Source organism: Dasypus novemcinctus, chromosome 7, assembly GCF_030445035.2.
Source record: "Dasypus novemcinctus isolate mDasNov1 chromosome 7, mDasNov1.1.hap2, whole genome shotgun sequence".
In the NCBI taxonomy this organism is placed as follows: domain Eukaryota; kingdom Metazoa; phylum Chordata; class Mammalia; order Cingulata; family Dasypodidae; genus Dasypus; species Dasypus novemcinctus.
The window spans coordinates 47,871,979-47,890,453 of record NC_080679.1 but is presented as its reverse complement, the minus strand read 5'-3'; the positions used below and the strand labels follow the sequence as shown (position 1 = coordinate 47,890,453).

The following is an 18,475-nucleotide window of genomic DNA, read 5'->3' as shown; positions in this document are numbered from 1 at the left end:
CCTTGCCTTTTTTTTTTTCTTGTTAGTCTAGCTACAGGTTTGTCAATTTTGTTGATACTTTTTAAAAATTTTTTTTAAAGATTTATTTATTTCTCTCCCCTTACCCCCCCACCCCGGTTGTCTGTTCTCCGTGTCTATTTGCTGCATCTTCTTTGTCCGCTTCTGTTGTTGTCAGCAGCACAGGAATCTGTGTTTCTTTTTGTTGTGTCATCTTGTGTCAGTTCTCCGTGTGTGCGGCACCATTCCTGGGCAGGCTGCTCTTTCTTTTGTTCTGGGCAGCTCTCCTTATGGGGCACACTCCTTGCGCGTGGGGCTTCCCTATGCGGGGACACCCCTGCGTGGCAGAGCACTCCTTGCATGCATCAGCACTGTGCATGGGCCAGCTCCACATGGGTCAAGGAGGCCTGGGTTTGAACCATGGACCTCCCATGTGGTAGACGGACGCCCTAACTACTGGGCCAAGTCTGCCACCTGTTGATACTCTTGAAGAACCAACTTTTGGTTTTATTAATTCTGTTGTTTGCTTTTTTGTTCCCAATTTCATTTATTTCTGTTCTGATCTTTGTTATTTCATTCTTCTGCTTGCTTTAACATAGTTTGCAGTTCTTTTTCTAGTTCCTCCAGCTGTGTAGTTAGGTTGTTGATTTTAGCTTTTATTTTTTAATGTAAGGATTGAGGGCTACAAATTTCCCTCTCAGCACTGCTTTTGCTGCATCCCACAGATTCTGATTGGTTGTATTCTCATTTTCATTTGTCTTGAGATGTTTATTGATTTCTCTTGCAATTTCTTCTTTAACCCACTGGTTAAATAATAGTGTGTTGTTTAATCCACCTATATTTATAATTTTCCTGTTTCTGCCTGTTGATTTATAGCTTTATTCCATTATGATCAGAGAAAATACTTCATATAATTTTGATCTTCTAAAATTTATTGAGATCTGCTTTGTGACCCAATGTATGGTCTTCTATCCTGGAGGAAAGTCCACGAGCATTTAAGAAGAATGTACATCCTCCTGCTTTGTGGTGCAACATTCTGTATATACCTATAGGTTTATTTTGTTTATTGTGTTATTCAAGCTCTCTGTGTCTTTATTGATTCTCTGCCCAAATGATCTATCCAATTACGAAAGTGATGTACTGAAATTTCCAACTAATATTGTAGAGACATCTATTTCTCCCTTCAATTTTGCCAGTGTTTGCCTCACGTAATTTGGGGCATCCTAATTAGCTGCACATATATTTATGATTATTATTTCCTCCTGATGAATTGCCCCTTTCCTTGTCTCTAGTAACAGCTTTGCTTTTAAGGTCTACTTCATCCAATATAAGTATAGCTACTCCAGTTTCTGTTTTGTTTTGTTTTGTTACTGCATCCATGGGATATCTTTTTCCAGCCTTTCCCTTTCAATCTATTGGGATCCTTGGGTGTAAGGTGAATCTCTTATACAGCATATAGATGGCTTGTATTTTCTTATCCATTCCACCAATCAGTTCCTTTTTTTTTTTTTTGATTGGGGAGTTTAATCCATTTAACATTCAATTTTATATAGTATAAGCTTCACCCATTTTAATCTTTGGGTTTTATCTGTCATGTCTTGTTTTTCCACTCTTTTTCCACTTTTAGTTACTTTTACTGATACAATTTTCATTTCTTGACTCTCTTCCAAGCCCCTCACTCCTGTCTTTAGTTTTCAGGCTGAAGCACTCTCTTTAGTATTTTCTACAAAGCTAGTTTCTTTATTACAAGCTTACTTAGTTTCTGTTTACTGTGAATATTCTAAACTTGCCCTCATTTTTGAAAGGCAGTGTTGCCTGATACAAGATCCTTGGTTCACAGTTTTTCTCTTGCAGTATCTTAAATATGTCATATTGCTGCCTTCTTGCTTCCATGGTTTCTAATGAGACATCAGTGCTTAATCTTATTGCACATCCCTTGTATGTGATGCATCATTTTTCTCTTGCTGCTCTCAGGATTCTCTCTTTATCTTTGGCATTTGACATTCTGAGTAGTATGTTCCTCGGAGTAGGTCTGTTCAGATTTATTCAAATGAGAGTATGTTGCACTTCTTAGACATGGATATCCATGTCCTTTAATATGGCTGGAAATTTTTCTACCATTATTTCATCAAATATTCCTTCTACTACTTCCTGCTTCTCTTCTCTTTCTTGGACAGCCATGAGACATATGTTTGCATGTCTCTTGCCATCATTTAATTCCCTGAGACCCTGTTCAATTTTTCCCATTCTTTTCTTTATCTGTTCTTTTGCATGTTTGCTTTCAGAAGCCCTGTCTTCAGGCTCACCATTCTTTTCTTCTTCCTCTTAAAATCTACTGTTATAAGCCTCTAGTATATTTTTCATTTCATTTATTGTGACTATCACTCCCATAAGAGCTATTTTTCTACATATGCTTTCAAATTCTTTGTGCTTACCCAGTGTCTTCTTTTTTTTTAATTTTAAAATTATTTCTCTCCCCTTCCCCCCCCCCCAATTGTCTGCTCTCTGTATCCATTCCCTGTGTGTTCTTCTGTGACTGCTTCTATCCTTATCAGCAACACTGGGAATCTGTGTTTCTTTTTGTTGCGTCATCTTGTTGTGTCAGCTCTCAGTGTGTGCGATGCCGTTCTTGGACAGGCTGCACTTTCTTTCACTCTGGGCTGCTCTCCTTATGGGGCACACTCCTTGCACATGGGGCTCCCCTATGTGCATGGCACAGCACTCCTTGCACGCATCAGCACCATGCATAGGCCAGCTCCACGTGGGTCAAGGAGGCCCGGGGTTTGAACCGCAGACTTCTCATGTGGTAGGCAGATGCCCTATCCATTGGGCCAAGTCTGCTTCCCTCCAGTGTCTTCTTGATGTCCTTAATCTCTTTTGCCATCTCATTGAATTTATTAAGGAGATTTTTTGGAACATCTGTGATTAGTTGTCTCAACTCTTTTATGTTATCTGGAGGCTTAGTTTATTCCTTTGACTGGGCCATATCTTCCTGTTTCTTGGTATGGATTGCAATTTTTTGTTTTTGTCTCAGCATCCGATTTACTAGATGTATTTATTCTTAGCCCTTTTTCTGTGTTTAGTCTAGGGCTTTCTACTTGATTGACTTTGTGTTACAGCCCCTCTTTGATATTTGTTTCAACTTAATTTGGAAATTTATAGTGGCTCGTGTTTAGCCAATCTGAATTTTTTCAGCTCATTTTCATGTTTCTTGTCCTTTCTCCCTTGCTGATTGTGGAATAGGGAACAAGGATGAGTTTGATATTGTAAGTTGTGGAGGCGGAAGCTGCCCACATTGCCCCAGGAACTGATGAAACTCCTGAGGTGGCTTCAGCCACCAGCAGGGAATGGACTCCTGCCTCCGTGGTGTGGAGTGCTCTACTTATGAATCTTCACTGCAGATGGGCACTGTCCTTCTTCAATTCTTCCAAGGATTTTGCAGGATGCTCTTCTGGTCTCCTGAGTCCCCCAAATAGGTGATTTAGATAGCTTTGTCTGATTTCTAACTGCACTGTAGGACAAGCTGACTCTTGGAGTTCCTTATGCTGCCACCATCTTGCCTGCTCCCTGATATATGGTTTTGTTTTTTAAAAGATTTTATTTTATTTATTTATCCTTTCCCCTTGTTGTATATGCTTGCTGTCTGCTCTCTGTGGTGCTCAATGGCTTGAGCCACCCCATTTTTTTGTGTCTCTCATTGTATTTCTTCTTTGTGCCTGTTGCTTCACCTTGTTGTGTCTGTTCACCACACTAGCCCAACAGGCCAGCTTGCTTTCTTGCTTGTCTTCTTTAGGAGATACAGGGAACCGAACCCAGGACCTCTCATGTGGTAGGTGGGTGCCCAACTGCTTGAGCCACATCTGCTTTCCCTACATGGCTGTTTTTTTAAAAATAATTTTTACCTGTTTCACTGGGCAGTGGGGTCTGAGGAGCTCGTCATGCTGTCATACCAGAAGTTGATCTGCTGCCTCTACATTGTTATACAAACATTTTTACTCAAGAAATTTTCTGCCTGTCCATCTTGTCCTTATGAATAATTTACATTTTTTCAATAGTATATTTCTTCTTTTAAAACAAATATTCTGTTTTCTGTGTGGTTTTTAAAAAAGTTTTTCCTGCCTTGTTCAATTCTGATCCATTTGGCACTAGTAATACAAAAGGAAGGATATTGATCTAAGTCAACCCTCCCTCCCCAATATTCAACTGTCACAGCCACATTTACTTCCATAGAGAATCCTTTACTAGTTATTTTTCCCCATCCTTTTCATATACTGAGTAATTAAGATGAATTTTTGGAAAAATGTTTTTTACTGTTAGTCATTCTTTGCTTATTGAAGTATATTTGTTGCCATTGGCAATTGCAGGGACAACTTGCAGTTCTGTATTGATAACAAATAGCTCTGATTGTAAATGGTTTCCTCAAGTGCAGGTTGGTATGTGGCTGGAGAAGTGAATTCTTGTCTATGCTCTATGATGGGCTCAGTCCTTGATTGAAATGATTGAACCTTAATTAGGGAAGTTTCGGTCACTTGAGTTCACCAAAATCTTAGTTCTTCTAAGAGATAATTAGGTGTCTCTTACTCATTTCCTACAGAGAAAAGCTTTTGTATAATAGTAACTTTAAAATCCAATCTATTTTAAGTGGCCCTGCTCAAGGAATAAATGCAACAATAATACAAGAAGTATTTACTGAGTGTTTACTATATATTTAAGATACTATGGGGGACACAAAGATGAATAAATCAGTTTATGTGCTCCAGAAATTACGTGCTAGCAGATGGGATAGATACTAAATACTATGAACTATAATGTTCCCTAAATTAGTATCATTAATCTTCAAAACAAAACAATGTTCTAGGTATAGTTATTGTGGCAGTTTGAAGCTTTTGTGGTTCCCAGAAAATTGTGTTCCTAAATCTAATCAATTCTTGTGAATGTAAACCTATTAAAGGTCATACCTTTTGATTAAATTACTTCAATTAAGGGCCTTTGATTAGATTGCAAGACCCAGGGTGCTCTTAATCCTCTTACTGGAGTCCTTTATAAATGGAGGTACAAAAAGCCTTAGACAGAGAAAAAACTTGCAGAGACAGAGAGGAACCCAGAAGCTGAGAAAGAAGGCCCCAGAAACCAGAAGCGAGAATCAACAGAACATAGAAGCTGAGAGGAAGCCTTTTTGGGCAGAAGGTGAAAGCAACGAGGCCGAGAGGAGGGTGGAGAGATGAGCACATGCCGCCAAATTGCCCATAGCTATGGATATTCTGATGCCACCAACATGTGCCTGAATGTCCCAGCTGCAGCTAGGGGAAAATGCATCTCTGTTGATGCCTTGATTTGGACACTTTAACAGCCTCAGAACTGTAAGCTTTTTACCTAATAAAACCCCATTTAAAAGCCAACTAATTTCTGGTATATTGCTCCCAACAGCCTTTAGGAAACAGGAACATTTTCTTTTATAGATGAAGCAACTAGGCTCAGAGTTTAAGCGATTTGCTTATGGTAATACATCTGGTCTATGTAATATCTCATTCCAAACCTTGTATTATTGTTTCTCACTAACTATGCTTTCTGAGATTTGTGGGATTTATAATAGCATTAATCTGAAACTTGACCTTGAGATCATTCCTTAGATTATATGCAAAATAGAAGGGAAGAAACTAATAATAAAAACTTGTGATATACCAGTTGCTTTTCTAAGTGCTTAAATATATTTTGATTAGTCCTTGAAACAACCCCCTGGGGTATAGATACTATCAGCATCATGCTGATTTTACATATGAGGAACCAGAGACACAAAGAGATTAAGTAACTTGCTCAAGGTCACACAGCTGGTCTGTGGCAGTGCCAGTATTTGAGTCAGCAGTCTGGCTCTAGTGACCATGTCCTTAACCATATTCCATGTGGCTTCTGCATTAGGGTCCTCTAGAAAAAGAAAAAAAAATGTGGAAATAGATGTCTTTTTGGTTCTTTTAAGTATCTAAAGTCACTTTGTTAAAATTTAAGACAATTAATGAGGGTCCTTGTTTTTAAGAAGGAAAAGATGGAAGGGTATACATTATTTACTATGTGCAAGAAGCAGAGAAGCAATAAGGGAAAAATAATATTAGCCCAAAGTTGTTGAACATATCTTGAGACTTAATCAAATCAATCTCACTTTCTCAGCTACAATGATCAGTTTTCTTTGCTTCTTTCATGATTGTATTAGTCCGCCAAAGGGGTGCTGATGCAAAATACCAGAAATTGGTTGGTTTTTATAAAGGGTATTTATTTGGGATAGAAGCGTAAGTTACCAGGCCATATAAGTTACTTCCCTCACCAAAGTCTTTTGCCACATTTTGGAGCAAGATGGCTGCTGAAGTCTGCCAGGGTTCAGGCACCCTGGGTTCTTCTCTTCCTGGGACTTGCTTCTTTCTGGGCTGAGTGTTCCTCTCTTCTCAGGACTGTGTTTCTCTCCAGGCTCAGCTGCTGTGCTTACTCCACAAGGTCAGCTGTAGACTATCAGGCAATTGGTTCTGTCTCTCCCCCTGGGGCTTCTGCCATGTGTAAGGAGCAATCTCTATTTCCTCTGTGTTCATCTCCTGTGTGTTCACTTCCTGGGCTCCAGCACAAAATTCCAGCATCAAAACTCCAACACTGTCTTTTGCCATGCCTTTTATCTATGAGTTCCCACCAACCAAGGGGCAGGGACTCAACCCCCTATTGATGTGGCCCAATCAAAGCCCTAATCATAATTTAATCATGCCCAGGTGTAGACCAATTTACAAACATAATCCAATATCAGAATTCACAACTATATCAAATTGTTACAATGGTTATGAGATTAGTTTTTTTGACCTTCCATGTGTTTTTCTAATTTTTCATTTTCATTTATTTCTAAATAAAGAACATGCTACATAAGATGGAGGAACATGATTTGACTACCTGAGTCTGATATAATTCTTCTTTCTTTTGCTTTTAACAGCTATAAAGCACATTTGCCATTCAATTTACTACCTGAACTCCCTTTCTATGTTTGGATAATCCCTGTCTTATAGATCTTGCTTAGAAGCGGTTTATTCTCTCTCTGTAGAAGCACAAAAGTCAGATATTCGCCTTCCCAGTCTCCCTTGCAAAATGCCTGTGCCCTAGGTGCTGCCAATCAGATGTACCAGGCTGAAATTTGACTCAGGAGCTAGTGACATGAAAAAACAGGGCCAAAATCTGGTGAGAGTGGCAGGAGCCATGACAATGTCCAATGCCTAGGACTGGAGGAGTCAATGGTGCAAACAGTGGGGTGTCTGTCTAGATCACTGATGTCAAAGGACCAGCTTTGCAGCCTGACCTTGGACCTTTTTACTGGTTGTGCCACTTCCAAGCCTGATTCTCTGGTCCTACTGATATCCCTTAACAAATTCTCTTTCTTCTTTAATTACCTAGAGTTTGTTTCTATGGCTTTCAATTTTAAAAAACCTGCCTTTATGATTCATATGGCAATTACAAATATACTTATGACTTAAAAACATGCTGTTATTTAAATATTTTATTATATAAAATAAACTTTTATGGATTGACATTTTGCCTTAACTATTCTGCTACATTTTTGAGGGCTGGGATATATTCTTTTTCACCTACTCGGTCACATTTAGTAACTGGATTTGAGAGTCTATATTAAGGAAGAAGAGGAATAAAAATTTGTGTTGTGCTGTACCTTCCCAGGGTATTGGACAAAAAAGAAAAGTGGGTAATACCAAAGTGCTTGTTTTCATCAAGTCCTTGAAGATATTCTGTATCTTATGACATTCAAAAGTGCCTTTCAACATTGAGTTTTAACTACTCAGTATATGTTGAATTGTGTCCCTCCAAAAGACTTATTCAAGTCCTAACCCCTGGTCCTGTGAAAGTGACATTATTTGGAAACAGGGTCTTTGAAAATGTGATTAGTTAAGATGAAATCAGGCTAGATTAGAATGGACTCTAATACAGTATAGTACTGTAGTCCTTCTAAGAAGAGGCGATTTGGACACAGATACAGGGGAGAAGACCATGTGTAGATGGAGACAGATGAATCTATGAGCCAAGGAATGCCAAGGATCCAGAAAATGCCATCAGCTACAAGAAACAAGGAAGGATTCTCTTCTACAGGTTTCAGATGGAGCATGGATCAGCTAACACCTTGAATTTGGGCTTCTAGCCTCCAGAACTGTAAGAAAATAAATTTCTGTTGTTTTAAGCCATCTAGTTTATTATGATAGCCCTAGGTAACTAAGACATTACTTAATGTTTATTAGTTTCATAATATGGTCAAATTCCTAATTAATGAATTATTTCAGTACTACTTATTGAAAAAGCTATTTTTTCTCTAATGATTGGAAATGTAACCTTCATCACATACTTAATAGTTATGTAGGTTGACATTTTATTCTATAGTCTGGCTTCTCAGCATCACACATTTTTAAAATTTTATGTTTTTATAATATTTCGATGTCTAGCAGTTCACTATATTACTAGTCTTTTGAAAGAAAGTATTAACTATTTAGCTGTTTATTCTTCTAGATCAATAATTTTCAAACTGTGCATGGCAGTGTCCTCTGGTTCCAAAGAGGTACCAGCCTTGGTGCAGAGAGAGGATTTTGATCACAAGGGAGGCCAAGCAGGCACAGGGTACTGGGTTGTCCTCCACCCTTTCTTTAAACAGAATGGCCTAGCATTTATCAGTTTCATATACCATAAAAAAAAAACCAAAAATCTATAATGTTCAAAAAAGGACACCATTATCAGTAAAATTGCCCAGGTTTTAGGAATAAATCTAACAAAACATGTCAGACTTGTATGTAGAAAATCATAATACTTTCTTTTTACTGAACAGCATTAAGGAAGATTTGGGTAAATGGAGAGATAACTATAGTCATTCTTAGGAAAGCTTAATATTGTGTATTTGTCAATCACTCCCACCCTTGACCTGTCATTGAATTATAGATTTAATGCACTAATAACCTAAATCCTAACAGCATTTTTGCATGGGACTTGACAAGTTGATTTTAATATTTATATTGAAGAGAAAAGGGCCAAAAATGGGTAAGATAATTATGAAAAAGCATTAGGAGGGAGAGATTAGTATTCCATATATTAAGACTTTATAACACTATAGTTATGAAAATAGTGTGTTGTTGGCAAGGCATAGACAAATTATAGAACAGAACAAACTATGAAACAATGGAAAGAGACCCTGCATATATTAAAGTTTAATATATGATAGTGGTGGCATGGGTAAAGGAGCTTGGACAATTGATTATCCATATGGGAAAAAAATTGGATCCCCATCTGACATCATGTCAAAAATCTCAATTCTACAAGAAGAACTTAAATGTTAAAGCAAACAAGTTTAAATTTTATATAAAAATATAAAGATTTATTCCTACCTCAGAGTTTGGAAGTATTTAAGGCAAATAGTGATAGCCATAAAATAAAATTTGATAAATTTTACTATATTAAAATTAAGAACTTCTATTTATTATGGCTCCTTAACATGAAAAGACAAGGTACAAATTGGGAGATAATATTTGCAACATATCAACCAATAAAGGAATAGTATCAAGAATATATAAAGAACTTCTGCAAGTAAATAAAAAGACATAGAAAAAGAGATAGGAAATATAGTCATTTCACAGGCAAAGAAATATACATGGCTAATAAATATATGAAGAGATGCTCAATTTCATTTGAAATGCAAATCAAGACCATGGTAAATTTTTTTTTATTGTGTTGAAATACATGTAACAAAATTTACCATTTTAACCATTTTAAAGTGTGCAATTCAGTGACATTAAGTACATTCACAATGTTGTTCAACCATCACTATTTATTTCCAGAACTTTTTCATTATCCATTAAGCAGTCACTCCATAGTCTCTCTTCCCCACAGCCTCTGGCAACCACTAACCTACTTTCTGTCTCTAAAGGTTTGCCTATTCTGAACATTTCATGTAAATAGAATCATACAGTATGAGGCATTTTGTGTCTGGCTTCTTTCCTTTAGTATAATGTTTTCAAGTTTCATATATGTTGTAGCAATGTATCAATATTTCATTTCTTCTATGGCTGAATAATACTCCATTGTATGAATACACCATATTTTGTCTATTCCCATCCATCCAAACACCATTTACGTTGTTTCCAGCTTTTGACTATGTGAATAGTGCTGCTGTTAACATTAGAGAGAGAACATTTTATACCCATTTGACTGACAAAAAATTAACAAGACTGACAATACCAAGTATTAAAGAGACCTATTTTTTAGGGTACGTTGCCGATGGGAGTGTGAATTTGTTTAACTGTGTTGGAAAAGAACTTGGCATTATCTTGTGAAATGGAACAGATCTGGTAGTTGATCTAACTGTGATGTAGCAGTTTCACTCCTAGGTATATACTCAAGAGAAACTTTAGCATGTAAGTACCAGGAAACATAGCCATGAATGTTAAAAGCCCTATTGTTCCAAGAGCAAAAAACTTGAACCCACTCAAATGTGTATAGTAGGTTTCTTTTAAAGAGTTAAAATATAAAGTGAAAGAAATAATTAAGCAGTGGAAAGACTGAAAAAAAATTTTTTTTTTGTTTTTTAGAGAAAAAACCCAACCCTGCATGTTTGTATTGCTGAAGCATAGATTCAATGGAAAAGGAAAAAAAAAAAAAAAAAAAAAAAAGAATTGCTGGAGGACTTGACTGCTCAGACCCTTAACCTCAATTTGTCTCCTAGTTTTGAGAATATTGTACATCCTACCAAGTTTTAAGTATTACCTATCTTTCACTTGCCTTTTCTAAGCTGCTGGATCAGATAAATAGGGCACATCAATTGAGACCCCAGGGGATATTTATTTTGCCTATTATATTTCCTACAGAGAACATGACTATTCCACCTTCCATACCACCAGAGACTTCAGATCCAACTTACCAGACTCCTCCACCCACTACACAATACTATATAGCAGTGAAAATGGACGAGATACAGTTACATGAAACAATATTGATGAATCCTAGTTGAAAAGTGTTGAGGGAAAAAAGTTGAAGAAGACTACATATAGTACGATACTTTTTTTTTTTACAATGTTAAAGTACAATAAAAATTAAACAATATATTATTTAGATATACTATGTGATAACATGAATGCAAAGTACAAAATCCAAGACTTGTTACTTCTGGGAGACAGACAGGAGGACAAGATAGAAAAAGAGCACATATATGTAAGTCATTGGTAATCTTCCATTTCAGTGGTTTTCAAACTTTTCTTGAGCATCAGAGTCTCCTGAAGAACTTGTTAAAACCTAGATTGCTGGGCCCTTCCTCTAAAGTTTTCTGATTCAGTAGGTCTGGCATGCGGCCTAAGAATCTGCATTTTAAACAAGGTCCCCAGAGCTGCTGCCGATGCTGTTTGGGGACCCACATTTTGAGAACTACTTCTAGTTCTTAAGTTGGGTTGTGGGTTTACAGATGTTCATTTTACTATTAAATGAATATACTAATTAAATTAAATGGGGGGGGGGGGGGAGGGAACCAGGCAAAGGAGAGTGTGTTATAAACCAAGGAATAATATCAATTCAATTCTGGGTTACTAAGGCCTTCTGACTGAAAAAGTTGGGGTTCCTTACTGAAAGGAAACCTGAAAAACACTTACAGACCTTCGAGATCATTTTAAAGAATATTACTAAGAACTACTTTTGAGAAATAAATCCGAAGATAGATTCTTCCATATATGCACAGAAACATGTTGCATTACATCCCCCGGGATCTCAGTAATTGTTGGCAAGGACTCGCATATCACAAATCAACCCTTAGTTGATTCAGCAAAAATCTAGTGTGTTTAGAGAAAATATTTTCCTTATTTTTACAGTTCATCTCTTTCCCTCATGTGCTCTACAAAATTTTTATTCCTTCCTTTCTCCCTCCATCCGTTCCAGATTTACTGGGTTGCCGGTAGGTTCTGAGATATAATTTAGATGACATTTCAGACTCTTATGTTTACTAGATTTGGGTTCTTCCATTTTACCTCTGAATTGCTGACGGCATACTCTGTGCCCCCAAATCACAGACTTGGGTTTGAGAAATGCCTGAAAACAAAATTCTTTCCTCAAGGAGCTGAGCCTCTAGCGGGAAACTGATTCATAAATATAAAATACAACTCCAAACAGAAAACACAGGATGCCATAGAACGACAAAAAACGTATCTTCTTTTTATCACCTCTTCTAATCCATTTCCTCTAAGCTAATTTTCTTGAGAGTTTTCACAACTCCCAAGTTCAATGTCCAATACCGTCTACCCGCCGGCAGGGGTGGAAGTGCGACTGAAGGAGGAGGCGCCGCCGCGCAGCAGAGGGCTGGCGCTCCGAACCCGGCGTCATTGGCCATCGGGCCGGAAGCCGAGGCGCGGTCCCCGCTGCGCATGCGCCCCTCACACGTGCTTCCAGAGCGCTGCTTCCAGAGCTCTACCTCTCCCGCACCGAGCCGGTGACGGCCAGCTCATAGCATGCTGCGAGTTTCTGTCCTTCGGTTGTTAGGACGTCCGGGGCCCAGTACGATCTCGCCACTGGAGGCCTCTGCTCCACGCCACTACTGTTCGGGCGACAGTGCCCGCGATGGGCGTGTCTTCTTCACGACACCCATTTTCTACGTGAATGCGGCGCCACACATCGGGCACCTGTATTCGGCCCTCCTGGCGGACGCCTTGTACCGCCACCGTCGCCTCCGAGTCCCCATCGCTGCCGACACGCGATTTTCCACTGGCACCGACGAGCACGGCCTGAAGATCCAGCAGGCTGCAACCACCGCGGGCCTAGCCCCGGCCGAGCTGTGCGACCGAGTCTCTGCCCAGTTCCAGCAACTTTTCCGCAAGGCTGCCGTTGCCTCCACCGACTTCATCCGCACCACCGAGGCGCGGCACCGATTGGCTGTGCAGCATTTCTGGGGGGTGCTGAAGGCTCGAGATCTTCTCTACAAGGGTCTCTATGAAGGTTGGTACTGCGCCTCCGACGAATGCTTCCTGCCTGAGGCCAAGGTCACCCGGCAGCGCGGTCCGTCGGGGGATGCGTGCCCTGTGTCTCTGGAGAGCGGGCATCCCGTCTCATGGACCAAGGAAGAAAACTACATTTTCAGGCTTTCCCAGTTCCGGGAACCTCTCCGGCGGTGGCTAGTTGGCGACCCTCAGGCTATTACCCCCGAGCCGTTCCATCGCGCTGTCCTTCAGTGGCTGGAGGAGGAGCTCCCTGACTTGTCTGTCTCCCGCAAGAGTAGCCACTTGCACTGGGGCATTCCGGTGCCCGGGGACGATTCCCAGACCATCTATGTATGGCTGGATGCCCTGGTCAACTACCTCACTGTAATTGGGTACCCAGGTGCTGAGTTCAAATCTTGGTGGCCGGCCACCTCTCATATCATAGGCAAGGACATTCTCAAATTCCATGCCATATATTGGCCTGCCCTCCTCTTAGGGGCGGGCATAAGCCCCCCACATCGCATCTATGTCCACTCCCACTGGACAGTCTGTGGCCAAAAGATGTCCAAGAGCTTGGGCAATGTCGTGGATCCCAGCACTTGCCTTGACCGCTACACTGTGGATGGCTTCCGCTACTTTCTCCTCCGGCAGGGTGTCCCCAACTGGGACTGTGACTACTATGATGAAAAGGTGGTTAAGTTGCTGGACTCTGAGCTGGCAGATGCCTTGGGAGGTCTTCTGAATAGATGCACTGCCAACAGAATAAATCCTTCTGGGACTTACCCAGCCTTCTGCACTGCCTGCTTCCCTAGTGAGCCAGGGTTGGTGGGGCCATCTGTTCGTGCTCAGGCTGAGGACTATGCTCTGGTGAGTGCGGTGGCCTCCTTGCCCAAGCAGGTATCAGACCACTACGATAACTTTAGGATCTATAAGGCTCTAGAGGCAGTATCCAGCTGTGTCCGGCAGACTAATGGCTTTGTCCAGAGGCATGCACCATGGAAGTTGAACTGGGAGAGCCCAGTGGATGCTCCCTGGCTGGGTACTGTGCTTCATGTGGCCTTGGAATGTTTGCGAGTCTTTGGAACTTTGCTCCAGCCAGTCACTCCAACTCTAGCTGACAAGCTGCTGTCTAGGCTGGGGGTCTCTGCCACAGAGAGGAGCCTTGGAGAGCTCTATTTCTTGCCTCGGTTCTATGGACATCCTTGCCCCTTTGAAGGGAGGAGGCTGGGACCTGAAACTGGGCTCTTGTTTCCAAGACTGGACCAGTCCAGGGCTTGGTTGGTGAAAGCCCACAGAACCTAGAAACTTAGTTCTTATTAGCTTGTGGAAAAAAAAAAACAAATGTGTTATTTTTTTATTTTTTATTTTCAGGAAAGCTGTGCTAGTGTATTTTAAGATATTGCATCAAATGAGCATGTAAGCTCTGTCCCTGTGAAAAGAGTTTTTTAGTTTTTAAGATGCCTCTTTACTCTTCAGTTTTCTTTGCCCATTAACCACTGTCCTTTTGCACCAGTGTCTCTAGGGGGAAGATGTCTAAGATATGTGACTAATACTACTTTTTCTTACTGTGCCCCTTTCACACAAACCACAATTATGTTATTTGCTCAGACTACCTCTCATGGCTTGTTTTTCGTTGGCCTGGCCTTAGTTTCCCAGGCAAATTAGTTCAGTGACTCCTTTTATTGAGAGTAGTGGTTGGAGGCTATGCTTTGCCCCCCTACCTCAGCTTTTACCGGAGTAACCCTACTTTGTTATATGTTGAGTCTCTATTCTATTATTAAAACTTTAAAGAACAGTGCCCTAGCCCAAAGGATTTTAGTCTGTGTTCAATCTCATCCTATAACCATGACTCCCTAAATTTTTGTTAGTTAATACTCCAGTAATTGTGTTTTGTTACATTACACTTTCACCAGTAGATGGCTTCAGTCTCACACATTTAATTCCTGAAGATATGAGCTTTTAAAATATTTAGAATAAATTAATTTTCTGCTTTTTAATTTTTCAGATCATTACATTTTACTTTTTTTTTGAAATAGGGGGAAACTGTTCTCAACCACTGCTGTTTTAACAAAAAGCAATAAACAATCCGTTTTCATCCTACTAAAAAATTCCAATTACTCTATTACAGATTTGGTAAGCCATCAAGTAAATATATCAAGGTTGGAATATCTGTAATAAACCATAAAGCACTTTTGAAGTATTTTAGTATATTAAAATTTAAACTTTAATAACATTAGGTTACAGGTATGGTAAAAATCTGTATATAGTTAAAAGGGCACTGTTTTCTTCTTATGGTCTTAATTTTTTTTTGTCCACAGGCATAATTTACCTTATGATTCTTTTGATCAGGGTTTATAATACAACACAGAAACTTATATAATAGTTATTACAAATGTGAATATATTTACTGTCAAGTAGTTTTTACTGATTATTTCTTTTACCTTAAGTTATTAAAGTTTAAAAATTTGTAAATACCTTATTCAGACCTGTTCTCTGTTGCATTTGTTGAAGGTGATGGTGAAAGGAGGCAATGGTCAGTAGTACTTCAGGAATCTCAAACTGGATTTAGTGATCTCTCCAAGGCTCCATAAGAGAACATCACAGAGAAGATGTTAAGGTATCAGTCTATACAGGACTATTACACAGTAAGCCAGCTTTATATCCCATAAGTGACCGGGCATCTAGGCCTAAATTTAATGAGAACTTGCCTTGAAATATCCATTAAGTATGGTAGCAAGCAGAGAGGGCTCAGTGTGAAGTAAACAATTGTGCTGGTGGTTACCCTAGATTTATCCTAGGTTCTACCATTCAGCTCCAGTTTCTGTTTACTAATCGTAGTGAGGGATGTCCTGTTGCTTGGAAACGTTTGGCTAGGAAAAGAATGCTTGGAGGCATTCTAAAAGGTGGAGAAAAGTTGCCACAGATGTTCTTTCAGATCCTCCCATTACTTCATAATGGAATTCTGAACTTCCCGAATTACGTATTCCTATTACCTGCTGGTATTACTAGGGCATATTATTGGAGGGTAGTGTCTCATGGGGCTGGGTAGAGCAGGGAATGGTGATAGGATATGTTTACATGGATGAAGGGAAACAGATTTGGAAAATCAGTGGGATAACTACTGCCCATTGAAGTGCCCTTATAGTAATCTTACAGTTCCTATTATGGATGGAGAGATTATCTTCTCCCCTTGATCTTTCCCATGTCTTAGTGCTGGTCATTATACTCGACCTTGTCCTGCTGGAGGGTGCTGATGGAGTTTCTTTTGTGCAGTTTGTACTTGGACAGGCACTTAACAATACCAGGATATTTGTGGTACTAGAGGGCACAGGAAAATACGGGAACCAGAAGAAACAGCATTTTATTAGCATATGACAAGATATTCTCAAGTGGGATATGAGGCACCTGATGATTTGGGAGGTGAACCATTCAGATTCTCTGTAGAAGACACAATAGGTAAAACAATATCCTCTGGGTATTCAGTTGATGTGCACACTTTAATTTGGCAGTGTAACAATTGCAAGTGGAGGATAGGTAAAACTTTAAACTGGAGGGCATGTACTTCCAGGAGAGGGCATCCTAACTATTTTCTGGGAGAAAATATTAAACTTGTACTGCTCTAAAAAAGATGGACCATCTGGCCTGGCCTGTTGTAGCTATTCCAGGATACATATGTATAAGTATAGTGGTCATACTGTCACTGGATCTGGACCACCACACTTAGAAGCTGCCCTTAATCGAAGAATTTCTATTTCTAAGCAGGGTAATTGACCTTCATTTGAATTGGCTTCTGGGATAAGTAGGTCCAAGGATTGAGTTCCTGTGATTTAGGGTTCTTCTGAAAAAGAAACCTGCTTTAGAACAATTAATAGCTTACCTGTCATCTTCTGGATCCCTTGACCAAAAAGGAAGTTTCCCTAAAATACTACCCTTGAAGCTCTCAAATACTCATTTTGGGATTGCTGGAGGCAGTTTACAGGAAGTGACAGAGGACTGCCTAGATTAGATATTGATGAGATATCATGTTAGGAATGTGTTATCAAAATGTCTGTGAAGTCATATATTGTATATTATAGGTAATATAAATGTTAAGTGGCACCAGTGTATCCTGCAGGGCTGTTTAAAAATGAACTTCAAAGATTAGGTACCTCAGACATCTAAATTTATGAAGACCTGTGGCTATGTGGAGGTCAAGGATAGTCAGGAGCAGGAAGTAGGCACAATTGCTAAGACTTAATTTATGGGAATCCCCTATATTTTGGTGTAACATTTATGTATTCTAAGTTTCTTAAAAAAATGAAAAAGTATATTAAAAACAAAAACACTAATGAATAGTTTTGGAAGCAGGGAAAAAAAAAGGACTTCATTGTATCCTTAATGTCACAGTTAATCTTTAAGTGGGACTCATTACTTTTCTTGAAGGACCTGTGTGTGAATATTAAAAGTTGATACCCACATACCCAAGAAAGGCATAGGCTAGAACACAGGCCCTGAAGCACATGGTCTTTTGAATAGTTATATCTGTGATTGAACATTGCTCTTCAGATCTGGGGAGTGCTGAAACCCAATTGAAGCCAGTAGTTGGTTAGATTGTGGGCTTCTAACTAGGATGGCTTCTAACTAGGTTAATATTGCCATCAGGGCCAGAACACTAATGACCAAGTTAAATAAGCTTAATCAGTGGAAATTTAACTTCCTGAGAAGTGTTTTATTCTATCTTAAGTCAGAGGATGAGGGAAGCCCAGCCTAAGAGGCCAAGGATCCTATATCACTAGGAACTCCTGGGAGCAGAAAAGAAGGGACTGTCCAGTTTAGAGGTGAAATTGGCTTTTCCTTCTTATTTTTATTTTTCAAACTTTCTATTTTGAAGTAATTTCAAACTTATGGGATGGTTGTAAAAATAATACAAACACCATACAGAAAATGAAAACATACTCCCCACCCCCTAAGATAACCAGATCCACCAATTTTAACATTTTGCCATTTTATTTTTTTCCTCCTTCCCTACCTCCCTCCCTTCCTTCCAACATCTGAACATCTGAGAGCGGGTTAGACACATCATACTCTTAGAACATGTAATAATTCCATGTATATTTCCTACAAACAAGGATATTCACTTATGTAATTACCTTAGGTGCAGTTATAAATTCAAGAAATTTAATACTGATGTAAAGTTTACATTCTATATTCCGGGTTTTTTTTTTATGTCCCAAAATGTACTTTTGAGCCTTTTCTCTTCCATTCTGAGATCCCTTCCAGTATCATATATTGCGTTTAATTGTCATTATCTCTATAGTGTCTTTTTTTAATTGTGGAAACATATACAGTGTAAATCTTCCCACCCCACTCTCTCCCAACTGTACCATTCAGTGGAATTAATCACATTCATAATGTTGCCGTACCTACATCACCATCCATTACTAGAACTTTCCCTCCACCCCAAACAGAAACTTACTCATTTTGCATAAAATCCCCATTGCCCCTGCCCCCCCACTGCTAGTAATTGGTATTCTACT

The 18,475-nt window shown here is 39.4% G+C and overlaps 1 protein-coding gene across 1 annotated transcript; it reads left to right on the top strand.

Moving 5' to 3' along the window:
- The first annotated feature begins 11,517 nt into the window (after positions 1 to 11,517).
- Positions 11,518 to 15,438, top strand: MARS2 (methionyl-tRNA synthetase 2, mitochondrial). Its single transcript, XM_004468468.3, has one exon. The coding sequence runs from the start codon at positions 12,495 to 12,497 to the stop codon at positions 14,259 to 14,261; it is 1,767 nt and encodes a 588-aa protein (XP_004468525.1). The 5' UTR covers positions 11,518 to 12,494; the 3' UTR covers positions 14,262 to 15,438.
- Positions 15,439 to 18,475: the final 3,037 nt, after the last annotated feature.

Bases quoted from the DNA above. Each gene is read 5' to 3' on its own strand.
- MARS2 (XM_004468468.3), top strand. From the start codon at position 12,495: ATGCTGCGAGTTTCTGTCCTTCGGTTGTTAGGACGTCCGGGGCCCAGT.